This window comes from Sapajus apella, unplaced genomic scaffold, assembly GCF_009761245.1.
Source record: "Sapajus apella isolate SASKATOON/1434 unplaced genomic scaffold, GSC_monkey_1.0 scaffold130, whole genome shotgun sequence".
Classification (NCBI taxonomy): Eukaryota; Metazoa; Chordata; class Mammalia; order Primates; family Cebidae; genus Sapajus; species Sapajus apella.
This window is the reverse complement of record NW_022437070.1, coordinates 3,336,111-3,350,907: the sequence shown is the minus strand read 5'-3', so window position 1 is coordinate 3,350,907 and position 14,797 is coordinate 3,336,111. Positions and strand designations below refer to the sequence as shown.

General features: G+C 37.7%; 1 protein-coding gene across 4 annotated transcripts in view; it reads right to left on the bottom strand.

Moving 5' to 3' along the window:
* The window catches only part of ZNF112 (zinc finger protein 112), a 29,053-nt gene that overhangs the window by 5,776 nt on the left and 8,480 nt on the right, over nucleotides 1-14,797 (bottom strand). The window contains exons 2-5 of one of the 4 annotated variants that reach the window (XM_032262732.1): nucleotides 9,846-9,998; nucleotides 8,888-8,935; nucleotides 6,357-6,483; nucleotides 4,447-4,542 (exon numbers count right to left, since the gene is read on the bottom strand). In XM_032262732.1, coding sequence (XP_032118623.1) covers nucleotides 4,447-4,542; nucleotides 6,357-6,483; nucleotides 8,888-8,902 — 238 coding nt within the window. In that variant the 5' untranslated portion in view covers nucleotides 8,903-8,935; nucleotides 9,846-9,998. Of the gene's footprint in view, nucleotides 1-4,446; nucleotides 4,543-6,356; nucleotides 6,484-8,887; nucleotides 9,999-14,797 lie in introns of all 4 variants that reach the window. The other 3 variants (XM_032262730.1, XM_032262731.1, XM_032262733.1) reach the window with 3 other exon arrangements.

Sequence of the window (14,797 nt, the reverse complement as noted above, 5' to 3'; positions counted from 1 at the left end):
ACTTGTAAACGGCCACTGCACCCCAGCCTGGGCAACATGGCAAGACTCTGTCTCAAAAAAAACCAAAATGGTGTCATTTTTCTTGAACAAAATCTTATCTGTAAGCCCTACCCTAATCTAAATTTTAAAATGGGAAAAAAGAAAAGGTCATACTGATGACTCTGTGTCACTAGGCTCTGGGGCAGCACACTGATTGTGGGATAATACTTGAAGGTACATCCACAGGTACATATCTTGGTACTTTAAAAGCACATTTAGTGATGTCTTTGCCTTCTCAAAAGTGAAGCTTTCAGGTATAATGCTATTTTATCATATAATGATGAAATAAAGGGATATATTAATAGAGGCACACAAAGTATACAGCTTATATGTGAGAAGTTTGGGCTTCCGGCAACGGTTAATTATAATGCTTGTAGTTGGGTTTTACTTGCATAAAAAACACTCAATATACATCCATAAAGATACAGTTTCATATGTCCTGTCTTTTGGGGCTGACGTGGCTTGAGAACATGAAAGCAGTTTGTTAGTCAAAACCAAATTTCTTACAAAGCAACTCTTTCAATGCAAATTAGTACATAATTCATGATATAAAAATCTCTCAAATATATAAGAGATTTCTCTCTGACCAGTGGGTTTTGCAATGTTAAGGACACAGAGAAAGAAAAAAAAAAGGTCACTTCACTTTGTTTCAAACTCTTCTAGAAAAGACCACACATGTAATAACATTAATTTCCTTTAGTGAATGGTATAGACTGAAACACCTTGTTATTTCATTTTCATATATCAACATTTAAGTTCTATTTCAGTATCAATGGTAGAGTGGTGATAAGAAATTGTGTTGTTTATAAATGAACTTTATTTGATGGAGAAAAAGCACGACAAAAGATGCTGAAGATGTCACCTGAGGTAAGAAGATTGAGAATTTATTACTTCTTCATAGCAATCCTGCTTTAGCACTTAGAGGTTGAGAAAGTCAATCATTCAAGTATCCTAAATCAATCAATTCAATAACAAAGGTGCTATATTTGTCATGAAAATGAATAATTCTTTGAATTTAATAGTTAGCTATAATGAACTCAGAAAAAAAAATTTTTTTTTTTCTCCATTAATAAAAGCTACGTGAGAACATCACCTCAGGTAACCGAGGCAGAGATCACCTTCCATTCTTACTTTGCTTTCAGATAGAGAAACTAAGGCATTTTTGTGGGTACTACAAGGTACAGTGGTGATAATGTTTTGATCACAAATATTTAAGCTTCGTTGCTGACTCCTCTCTTAACCAATAATATGGTTTGGCTCTGTGTCCCCACCCAAATCTCACATTGAATTCTAATTCCCAATGTTGGCGTTGACGCCTCGTGGGAGATGATTGGATCATGAAGGTGCTTTCTAAAGGCTTAGCACCATCCCCCAAGTGCTGTCTCACGATAGAGTCTCATGAGATCTGGTTGTCTGAAAGTGTGTAGCACTTCCCTACTCTCTTTCTCTTCCTCTTTCTCTGCCATGTAAAATATGCCTCCTTCCCCTTTGCCTTCCACCATAATTCTAACTTTCCTGAGACCTCCCCAGCCATGCTTCCCGTACAGCCTGTCGAACTCTGAGTCAATTAAACCTCTTTTCTTTATGAATTACCCAGTCTCAGGTAGTTCTTTATAACAATGGGAGAACATATGAATAAAGAAAATTGGTACCAGAAAGGTGGGGCATTGTTATAAAGATACCTGAAAATGTGGATGTGACTTTGGAAATGGGTAATGGGCAGAGGTTGGAATAATTTGGAGGGCTTAGAAAAAGATATGATGATGAGGGAAAGTTTGGAACCTCCTAGAGAATTGTAAATGGTTTTGACCAAAATGCTGATAATGATATGGACAGTGAAGTCCAGGCTGAGGCAGTCTCAGATGAAGATGAGAAAGTTACTGGGAACTGAAACTGGTGATATATTTATATATATTTAGGGCTGTAAATGCATTTATACATTTTCCCAATATTGGTGCTATACTTTATCAAAGAGATTGGCATCATTATGCCCCCGCTCCAAATATCTGTGAAACTTTGAACTTGAGAGAGATGATTTAGGGTATTTGGTGGAAGAAATTTCTAAGCAGCAAAGTATTCAAGATGTAGTCTGGCTGCTTCTCACAACATATGCTCATATTCATGAGCAAAGAAATTATCTGAAACTGGAACTTATATTAAAAAAAAAAAAGCAGAGCATAAAAGTTTAGAAAATTTGCAGCCTGACCATGTGGTAGAAAAGAAAAACCCATTTTCTGGGGAGAAATTAAAGGCTGCAGGAATTTTCCTAAGTAAAGAGGAGCTGAATGTTAACAGCCAAGACAATGGGGAAAATGTCTCCAGGGCATTTCAGAGACATTCATGGCAGCCCCTCCCATCACAGGCCTTCAGGCCCAGGAGGGAAAAATAGTTTTGTGGGCCAGCACCAGGGCCCACTGTTTCGTACAGCTTAAGAACATGGTACCTTGCATTGTAGCTGCTCTAGTTCGATCCATGGCTAAAAGAGGCCAAGGCTCAGGCTGTTGTTTCAAAGGGTGCAAGCCCCAAGACTTGGCAGCTTCCACATGGTGTTGGGCCTGTGGGTGTGCAGAGGGCAAGAGCTGAGGCTTGGAAAACTCCACCCAGATTTCAAAGTATGTATAGAAACACCTGGATATGCAGGTAGAAGTCTGCTGCAGGGGTGGAGACCTCAGGAAGACCCTCTACTAGGTCAATGCTGAGGGAAAATGGTGGGTTTGAAACCACGGAGTCCCCACTCAGGCACTGCCTAGTGGAGCTGTGAGAAGAGAACCACCGTCCTCCAGACCCCAGACCCTCCAACATCTTGCAACATGTGCCTGGAAAAGCTGCAGTTACTTGACACCAGCCCATTAAAATAGCCAAGTGGGCTACACTCTGCAGAGCCACAGGGGAAGAGATGCCCAAGGCCTTGGGAACCCACCCCTTGCACCAGCATGGCCTGGATGTGAGACATGAAGTCAAAGGAGATTATTTTGGAGCTTTGAGATTTAATGACTACCCTGCTGGGTTTCAGACTTGCATGGGGCGTGTAGCCCCTTAGTTTTGGCTGATTTCTCCCTTTTGGAATGGAGGCATTTACCCAGTGGCTGTACCCCCTTGTATCTTGGAAGTAACTAGCTTGTTTATTAGAATATTATGCATCCAGTACAAAAACAAGAGTTATAATCTTAGACTGGGAGGGATTTCCTCAAGGTAACAGCAAAGAAGAAAAAATAGTATATTAAAAATAAGAATGTATATAAAATTTTTACATTAAGATAAGATATGTGACCGTGTTAGTATAGGTTAAAAAAAAAAATTAAGGTATTTTAAAAGGTGATATTATGTTCCAGCTGATAGTATCAGGAAGAGGGATTGGCACTGCCTTGGCCTGTTTTTGTACAACCCAGGAACCAAGAATACTTTCTACGTTTTTGAAGTGATGTAAGGAAAACAAAGATTATGTGACAAGGAGCACAGGTGGCCAGCAAAACCTAAAGTATTTACTACTGGGATCTTTAGAGAAAAAGTTTAACTCCTACTTAGGGTACCATGCATTACCCTGAATCTTAATCAAGATGGAAACAAACAATTATAGAAGTGAGTTAATTTGTTTTGAATTTTCTGTTGATCCTTTCTTCTTACCCAGCATCATCCTTAGATACACAGTGGCAACAGTGGCTTTTGATATCAGAGTTTTGAGGACTCAAGAAACTATCAAAATGTTTGGATTCACATAAATGTCCAACTTGATAATTCTACTTTAAGACTGTGGCTATGTCAAGAGACTTTGGGTGTGAGAGGATGGGACAGAATGGGAGGATAAGAAGCTGGACATATGAATACAAGGGTGTCTCACTTGAAAATGCTACATGAGGAAGACCAGTTGTAATGTTAGCATTGGTCATTTTTGATACTTACTTTAGCTTTACCGGCTATTCTTATCTTTTGGGATTAATGGCTACCTATCTATGAATACCCAAGGACAGCTAAGCAGTTAGAACAGGCATCCATTAGATGAGAAACAATATTCTGGAATACCCTTCAATTACATAGATTTATTATACACCTATGAGCTGTCTCAAGGTGAAATGAAGAGAGCAAAGATCATGTATCTATTACTCAATTCATTCAGAGAGAAAAGCAAGTCAAAGAAAGTGACACAGAAGCATAATTGAGAGGTCTGAGGGGCAGTGCCTCTGAAACAGACTGAATGAGCAACAACTAACAATAGTAGGTGAATACAGGAAGTGAGAAGAGGTTACGGGGACAAACACCTTAGGACAGAATGGGTCATTTTAAGTACTTTAAACTTACTGTGTGTGAAATGGGGAGCCACGGGAAAGTTTAAACAAGGAAGTGATGTGTTCTGACTCATGTTCAAGAAGGGGCTCTCTGGCTGCTGTGTTCCTGCATCACAGTTCTCACCTGAACACCCATCTCTTGGTGTTTCTGTCTCTACCATCAAAAGCTTTTCTTCTCTCTCCAACTGGGATATCAGGTCTGGCTTGAAGGGCTGATGTGCTGTAAAGGAGGCAAGGAGAGCAAAAGTCTTTAAGTTTGATAACGTTCAACTTGTCACAACTAGACAAAAAGGTAGACACAGACAAGTGTGACTTTCTCCCACATCCCCTCCACTGTTGCCTCCCATCCACTGTAAGAAACTAACTTCATGATTTCCTTTTTTTCTTTTTTTTTTGAAACAGGCTCTTACTCTTCTGCCCATGCCAGCATGCAGTGGCATGATCATGGCTCACTAAAACTGCAGCCTCAACCTCCCAGGTTCAAGCAATTCTCCCACCTCAGCCTCTATAGTAGCTGGGACTATGGGTGCACATCATTATGCCCAGATAATTTTTTTGTAGAGACAGGGTCTCCCTATGTTGCCCAGGGTGGTCTTGAACTCTTGGATTCAAGCGATCCTCTCACTTTGGCCTCCCAAAGTGCTGAGATTACAGGTGTGAGCCACCACGCCTAGCCATGATTTTGATTAAACCTTCCTTCTTGTAAAAATAAGCATGTACATGCTTATTTTATTTATATGTATCTATATACATATATAGATACATATACATATACACATATAAAGCCATATGCAAGAGTATATGTATCTGTACCCACACACTCTCTATTTACTTATTTTACCTTATTTCTTACATGAATTTTAGTATACTATTAATACTCTTTTGCACATGGCTATTTTTAGGGAAAATTCCTAGAAATGGATTGCTGGGGAAGGCTAAATACGTAACTCTATTAGATATTGTCAACTTCCCCTCCCTAAGGGCAGTATCATTTTGCATTCTTCCTTTCAATGCATGAGAGTTCTTCATTCCTGACAGCTTTGCTGAAAAATGTATAGTGTCAAGTTTTGGAATTTTTGCCAATCTCATGGGTGAGCAATGGCATTTCAGTATAATTTTAATGAACATTTCTCTTATTTTGAATAAAACTGAACATCTATTCATATGTGTACATATTTATATGGGTGTATATTTGTATGTATATACACACACACACATATATGGCTTTTATTTATAATATACATATTTACATATTTTATATTTATATTATATATACATTTTATTTATATTTTATATATTTTGTATAAAATGTATTTTATACAAAAATTATATATATATTTGGCTTTATTAAAAACATATATTTATATGTATAAAATAAAGCCAAATGTATATACGGTTGGCTTTATTTTACACATATAAATATATACATATATTTTATACATAATGCCAAATATATATATTTATATATATAAAATACAGCTGTGGTATATTAACTTACCCTCAAGTGGTTCAGAAAAAGTTATTATGACCATATATATATATATTCATATACACATATAGTATGTATATATAGAGAAAGAACATGAACATAAATGATAGAGCAAATAGGATAACATGTTATTAGAGGTGAATCTAGGTAGAATTTCAATGAATCTATAAGGGTGTTCTTGTCTTTTTACTTTTGTAAGTTTTCTGTGAATTTACAGTTATTTACAAATACATTATTCAAAAAAAAAAAAAAAACCTCTAAACTTCATCAACAGTTACTGGTGCCCTGAAAAGTTATTTTTCATAAACTTACTAACCTGGAACAACTTATTAAACTGTTTGATGGCAAATTAATGAAGGAGGACCATTTTTACTATTCCAAGGATAGACTGGAGAGAACCATCTTGTCTCTGTTGCACAGGGATTATTAGGACTCTCAGTACCCAAGCTCAGAGAATAACTTCAGGGGCTTCAGAGTTTTTAACAATTGAGCACAGGAAGACACCCCAGGAGGCTGCCGTTGTTACTAATGGCACCTAAGCTCACCTACTAAGAGCAGGTTGCTGAAGTTCTCCAGCATCACATCTCGGTACAGCTTTCTCTGAACAGAGTCTAGCAGCCCCAGCTCCTCCTCGGTGAAAACCACAGCAACATCCTTGAATGTCACCATCTCCTACAATACCAAACACATACACACTGTGTTTACAGAAGAGGGGCAGTGCTGAGAAAATGTAAGGGATGGGAAGCTGTTCTGGATTCTGGGCAACTCGAGTCAAATTTACATAGTTCTTTTCTGTTTGCTTTCTATAATGCTAATACCATTCACCAAGGGCTGCAAGAAAAGAAATCCTTGCACTTCAAATTACTTCCTTTTGTTAGCACTGTTATAAGTAAGCCCCTGGAACTCTATTGCGTCCTAGGTTACCAATATTTTAAATTGTATTAATAATGTCATTTGCTCCACAAAAGCTTTAGTTCTGACAGTGACTGATGCTATCTGTTTCTTGTTTACACACACACATCACTTACTTAATTTGCCAAATTTACAGGGTATCAGTCATCCTTATTGCTTGAATACGTAGCTCATCCTCTGTGTCCATCTGGAGATGGTAGTGTGTATGCTGTTGCAGTGATGGGCACAGCTCTGGAGCCTGACTGCCTGTGTCTGGATCTGGGCGCTCTGCCCAGTGCTAGCTCTACCATCTTGGACAGGTTTCCTGTCTTCTCATTTGTATGGTGAAATTTACACCATAGTGTCCTAGTAATAAAATGAGTGACCACATGTAAAGCACTGAAAAACAGTGCCTGGCAAATGATAAGTGTCCAACAAATGTTAGCCATATTATGAATATTTTCATCAGATCTTCTCTCCCATTTCTGGCCTGCAAAGTGATTCAAGGAACTAATTATCTAGAATACAATGATTTGATCCAACTAATGCACACTTAGTTTTAGGTTACCTATATGAAAAATGTTGCAAAAACAATCTTTTTCATAGACCTTAGCCCCTGGAATTCTGTTGATTACCTTGTCAAAACAAATACCAAAAAGTAGAAATGGCAATGTTGAAGAATAATAACCTTTAAAATTCTGAAATTATAATGGCAGGTGTTTTCCCAAAACAGATCTTTTCCATCTTAGCCTTCTTCCAAGAAAGCATAAATCCTAGTCAATACTGGATATAAAAGCTTTTAAAGAAATCTTTCATAATCTCAGAAGTAAATCTGGGAAATAAAAACCAGTTATTAAAAAAATTCTCACAAACTTATTAGTAATGAAGCTCATTCTCTTTACACACATTTGCTGTTCATCTCTAATTCCTGTTTTGTGATAATAATTCATTTGGAGGACACTGAGGTCTTTTCTTTCATGGACATTGTAAATATTTTTTCATTCCACTTTGCTGTCTTGTAACATTTTGCTGTAGGATAATTTTAAATTTTTAAATGAACACCAGTTCAGTCCCGTATTTCTTCTGGTTGCAGTTCTGAGCATAACAACTTCAGCTCTGAGTGCAGAACTCTGCTTTAGTTTGCTTTGCTTTTTCTGTCTGTATTTCCACCCAAATGATATACCTGAAACTCTTAACCCAGAAGGCAAAAAAGCTTTAGAGTTGGCCAGACACTCTTCTTCTTCCTCTATGAACATGAACCTCTGATCTTCAAGGTAATAGTGCAAATGACTCTACAGTCCCTCTCTGACAGTCATCTGGGGCCATGCATAGTGTGACAGATAGAAAGCGCCTATACATCCTATCGCATGAATAAATTTTAAACTAAGTGCCTGTATTACTTTAATAAAATTAATACATGAATAATGAAACACACAGACATACAAACATATACAGGTACACACATAGCTTCAGGTTCTAAGAAGAATCTAGCTCTTCTTATACAAAAACATCTATTTTCCCCCCAATTTTACCTGCAATGTAATCTTGTTAGACAAAACCTAATTTTATGTTTTCCACTGAGACATCACTTCAGAGAAAATATTTTTAGGTTTGTGTCCCTAGAACATTATGGACAAATAATATCAAAATTCTCTCAGAACTGCTTTTTGAGTCAAGATTATCTGTAGGAAACTGATTCTGCCATGTAAAACTGCAATAATCCTTCAGAACTTAAAAGTTTGTGAGTTGGAAATAATTTCAAGAAAAGTAGGGAGAGGGATAACAACAGTTCACTTCAATTGTATTAGATGATAAAAATTAACTGCTGTTATTTTCAGCAGATTAAAAGCCCAATTCAAAATTGTTATGTATTACTGCAAGAACAGTTATATTTTTAAAAAATGACCATGAACAAAAACAGATTTGTAAGCAGGGTAATGAGGTGTGGGATTTTAAAATTTCTATTCTTTTTTATACTATTATTTATAAAATAAATCATAAAACACATTTAAAACTAAAAGGAAATTTCAGAAAAGGATAAACACAAAAGCAAGAGCCTGACACATAAATGATACTGAATGCCTGTAGTCATTCTTTACCCTTGGCAAAGAAGGGGGAAAAAGATGTGTCCACTCACTGTGAAATGGGGTCACATGTAAAATGGCTGAAATGAAAACCAACTCACCTGAAATTTGATCATTTTCTCCTTCTTTTTCTAGGGAGAGGCAGAGACCTGAGAAGGCAGAACAGGGTAATACGACAGAAGCCATGATTAAGAGGGAAATATATCTTTGTGCAAATTAGAAAAAGGTGTCCCTTCCTCCAGCAAATGTGGCCACAGACGTGTGTTAAGGAGCAGGTAGCATGGGCTAGATCCCAGCTACCACTCGGCTCTCCTGGCAGGGCGCCCTCATGCATGGAGCAACCTGTACAGCTGTACCCGGTAGCCTCACGGGCCTTACAGCTCCCAGCATGCTCCTTCTGATCCTGGGAGATGTGGGAAAGGAAAGGCAGTGGCATGTCATGTACTGGTTAAAAGTGGACTCTGGGGACAAAATGTCTATGTTCAAAACCTGGTGCTACTATATACTTGCTGAGTAACCATAGTTAAATTCATGAACCTTTCTAATGTTTCAGTTCTGTCATCTGCAAAATTCAGATCACACAGTGCCAACAATATATGATTGTTATTAGGATTCTCTGTGTGCATAGTGGAAACCTATTATAACTGCACCAGGGATCTCTATTTCCTTGCAACTGCAGAGGTGCAGATAGCATTTTGTATCATAAAAATTGCCCTTGCAAATGTATTTTGTAAGCCATCTGGAGAGCAGAGATTACTACTCTGTCCCAGGAAAGTCACCCTTAACTTCTAGTTATATCTGTAGCTCTGGCTTCTTACTTTCATTTGTTGCCACGGTATACTATATACATTGAGACTACCCTTATGAAAAATATAGTGGCTAGTAAATATTCTTCCTGAGCTCAGGGGAAGCTCAGCGGTACATCCATCTTCCCACAGGGATATAACAAAAGACTAATGAAACCTGTGATACTACTACGTTTCTCTTTCTCACATTAAACAAAAATGTGATCCTCCGTCTAGATTTGACAAAATCTCATTGGTGATGAGAACACCTAACCTGCAGGGTTGTTTGTGGGGCTTCGTGTGCTCCTCTGTGAAAAGCAGCTCAGTGCTTGACCCTGGGGAGGACTGGAGATCAGGAGTTTAATTTCATGGTTCTTCCTCAAGGTTTGTTACTTTGTTTACTGTTCTCAGGCAGCTTTAAGGCTATCTGTGGAAGAGAAAGAACTCAAAACTATAAAAAGGGATCTGAACATGAACTGTGGATAAGGCAGAGCCTTTTAGCATCGCCTCAAAGAGAGTTCCACTAGTCCAGTAGACACCTGCCCGCTCCTCCTCCACCTGGCCACTGCTGTAGAATCCAGAGGATGTGAGCACAACTACCAAGGACAAGTATGAACTTGGCTACATAATCAGCAGTAAAAGAGCTGAGTTTTCTTTCACTTATCCAGTATTTATGGGTCACCTTCTAAAAGGAATATGGTACCCAGATAGATGCCAGGGTAAAGGGTACATGGGGTTTTTTGACAGGGCATGGAAGGGCCCTCAAACCGATATACAATGAGGGAGGATGGATGGGCTCAATGGAGAAAATGAGGGCTGATCTCTGCACTGGAAGATGACTGGGCTATATTTGCCACTCAAAGAGAAAGGCGTCATCAGACTATTGAATCAGAATGAGGGTTAGAGGGTACCTAGGGCAAGAGAGGAAGCAGAAAATGTGATAAGAAGACCAACTCATATGCTTTAGAGGAACTCCCTCATTTAATCCCACAACCACCCAAGAAGGTACAATTTGTAACTCCTTTTACAGTTCAGAATACTGAGGCATCAATATTTTAAGCTACTGTCTCATTTTAGCTAGCAGAACAGCCAGGACCATTAGCCCAGGGTCTGTGTTCTCAATTAACTAGCACAGTGGCTCTTAATCTGCCACCTCACTGGTCTCGGTTGGGAGCTTTAAAAAATAATACCAATGTCCAGACCCAGGTCCAGGATCTATAAATCAGGATCTGAGGAAGAAGAGTTTTTACGAAATCCCCGAGATGGCTACCGTGTGCAGAGAGGATTGCAAACCACAGACCAGGACATAAACAGAGGCAGTTTGCAGGCTGAATCCATGCAATTAGCCACTAGGCCATTTGGCCTCTCAAGAAAATTGCCAGAGAACACTCAAGCCAGGAGCAGAGAAGGGCCTGGGAGCCAGGCATCCTGATTCCCAGATCCCCATTTCTCTCTTTTAAAAGATGCTCTTGGAGCTGTCACAGAGAGGAAGCAGCAGCAACATGTGCTACGGATGTCTGTGCAGGCACGCACTCCGTGTGAAGACAGCCTTCCAGCTTAGATCTCTCTGATCACCTTTATCAAACAGAGGGTCACTAATTAGCCAAGGGGTATTGAGAATTCAAAAGAAAAGGCAATTCTTGTTAAATATGAAGTCACACAGTGGTCATCCTATAGACTATTGTTGCTTCTGCATGTTTGATGGAATTAAAAGTTTGATTGTTTTTTCTTGGTTAAAACATGTGCATAGCTGCCTTTGAGATAAAGTCTAGATAAAGGAGTTCAATGCATCAAAATATTAGAAAATCAGTGATCAATGTTAGCCATTGTTACTACCATCCTCATTATTATCTCTATGATAAATCTAGAAGCTGCTCATTAGCCCTGGTTTGTTTCGAAGTATATTTATTTTAGGTCAGTAATTAACAATAGGTGTACATCACCTTTACAACGTTCTGAAAAATCTATTGTTTTCAGCAACCCACCAAAACTGATCAGAGATAAGAGACAGAGAACATTCACATCTTTTATTTCTCCCACATCTATTTTCAGAAAATTTGAGTACACTCTCACTGAGTTGAAGGTCCCTATTTCCTGCTGCCTGCTGGAAAGCTGCACCAACCACAGTTAGGTACCAAATAATCACTCTCTGCCAATGCCTTTGCTTGGCAATAAGCAAACGGAGAATTTGACACAGTTCTCACTACGTAGAAATCTGCAGCCAAGTGGGAAAGACAGATCAGAAATAAGCAGCAGAAGCATCGGCGAACTCAAAGACAGGTCAACAGCAACAATCAAAACTGAAGCACATGAAAACAGTACTAGAAATGTCAACGAGGTCAAGCTGGTTAATGGTATTATTTAGGTCTTTTGAATCCTTATTCGTTTGCAGTCTTCTTGTTCTACTGATTACCGTACGAGTGTTGAGATTTCTACATAGAACTGTGGGTTTCTCTATTTTTTAAATTCTGTCAGTTTTTCTACATGTAACTGGTGGTTTGTGGGCACACATTTAGGATTACATATCTATCAGTGCCCCAGTCAGCTGGGGCACTGACCCTTGATGTAGTGTCCCCTGGCATCGCTGGCCTTGGTCTGAAGTCTACATTGATATTAATATAGCCACTCCATAGTATAGCTCCTTTTCTCTTTTTAACTTTCAGATTATGTATGTCCTTATATTTAAATGGAGTTCTTTTAGACTGCATATATTTGGTTCTTACATTGTATCCAATATTGCAATCTCCTTTAATTGATGTATTCAAGCCATTAGCATTTCATGTAATTATTGAGATAGCTGGATTCCTGTCTACAATTTTGTTATCTTTTTTCCTGTTTGTCCTCCCTGAGTTTGTTCCTCTATTCCCCTTTTCTGCCTTCTTTTGGGTTATTTGATTTTTTAAAAATATTCCATTCATTTTATCTATCAGCTTTTGGCTATATGTCCTCTTTTTTTCCCAGTGGTTGCTCTAGGGTTGTAATATACATACGTAATCTTTCACAGTGTATTTAGTATTACTGTTTTCACTACTTTTCTGTAAAATGCAGATAGCTTACCAACGAATAGTTCCCACTACCTCTCCACTTTGTTTCATTTGTATATACTACTCTATATACACAAAAACCTCTATCCAAGAAAGTCATAATTTTTATTTAAACAGTCATGTATATTTTAAAGAGTAGAAAAACAGTATTTTATATTTGCCAAAAAACTTACTACTTTTGGAGCTCTTTCATCACTTCTAAAGTTCCCAGTTTCCATTTAGTATCATTTCTATATAGTCTAAAGAACTTCCTTTAGTGCTCCTTTTAGCACAGGTGTGGCATTTAGGACATTCTCATTGGATACAGAATTTTGTATTGACAACTCCTTTAAGAATCTTAAAGATGTTGTTCCAATGTTTTCTGGCCTCCATGGCTTCCCATGAGAAATCCACATATATCTGTCATTGTTCTACCAGATATATAATGTGTCATTTTCTATAGCTATATTTTTATTTTTAATTTTCAGAACTTTAATTATGATGTATCCAGAAATGATTTTCTCTGAGTTTATTGTATTTGGTATTCACTGAGTTTCTGAAATCTGTAAATTTATGTCTCTCACCAAATTTGGGCAATTTTCAGCTAGTACTTCCAAATGAACATTTCTCTCCGCTCCTCTTGAGACTCCAAAGACTTCTGATATTGTCCCACAGGTTCCTAAGGCTCTGCTCATTTCTTTTTTTTTTTCTCTGTCGCTCAAGCTCAAAACACATTTTTATACTCATCTATCTTCAAGTCCACTGATTTTTTCTTCTGTCATCTCCAGTCTGCTACTGAGCCCATTGAGTAAATTTTTTATTTCAGATGTTGTCTTTTTCATAAAACAAATCTTAATTTCATAAGAATTCAAATCAGACCAAGTATTTTCTCTAATAGGTTTAAGCTAGAAATGTACAAGAAAAAAGATATCTGGACAATCTCCAAATGTTTGGAAATTAAGCAGCATACTTCTAAGCAACCAATGAAATTAGCCACAAAAGAAATTAGATGTAGTGAAGTGGAAATGTTTTAAGAAAATAAATTAGAGCATATTTTAAGTGGAATCAAGACTTAAATGCAACATATCAAAATGTAAAAGATGCAGCTAAAGCAGATACTATAGAGCAATATATAGCAATGATGCATATATTAGAAAAGAGGTCTTAAAGGCAAGCAGAAAAAAGAATATAATAAACCTAAGACAGAAATCAATGAAATTGAAAACACAAAAACACTAGACAAAATCAACGCTGGCAAAATATGGCTGGGCCGAATCCAGCCCACTGCTTGTTTTTATACAGGATGTAAGCTAAGAATGTTTTATTTTTCAATGGTTGAAAAAAATCCTAAAAAATTATTTTGTGATGTGACAATTACATGAAATTCAAATTTCAGTGTCCATAAAATTTTACTGTAACACAGCCATGCTCATTTGTTTACGGACGGCCTATGGCTGCTTTTGCATTACAGCAGCAGGGCTATGTAGTTATAACAGAGACCATAGGTGGCACTCTCATTTCTTTGTATTGTTGCTAAGCATAATTTAAATCACAGTGACTCAGCATTGGGTTGACTTAATTGGGTTAAATGCTGTTAATTGCCCTGTTGAGGGCAATGGGAACAAGAACAGCATTTCAAGTGCCATATGTATTGCTGTACCACAACATTTTAAATTTTGTGGTACTAGTACATTCTCATCAAGGCAAACACAAGGAAAAAAAAAAAACAGAAAAACAGACTTTGTATAAGGCACAATGGAGGTGAAATACTTTGTTAATGAATTAGATGACAAAGCTTATTATGATTATTGTGCTTCCTATGCAGTGACAACGTATCTATGCTAAAAAAAATTAGAAAATTTTAAATAAAATGTCTCATCAGAGCAGAATTTCTCCCCCCCACAAAAAAAATACTGAAAATGAGGTAGCAACTACAGTCAGTACATTTTTATATTCAAATATTCAGCTTCTATGTCTACCCCAAGCAAAGAAAGTAATTTACCAGTGATGAGTTAATCAAATCATGTTTGATTGCAGAAGGCAAAGAAATGTGTCCAGAGAAAATAAATTTGTTTATGATGATTAGACTTTCGGGAAGATCAACTGCTCTAAGAGTTGAGGGCCATAGGAACAATATTATGGTCTATTAAAATACAAGGGAGGCCGGGCGCGGTGGCTCAAGCCTGTAATCCCAGCACTTTGG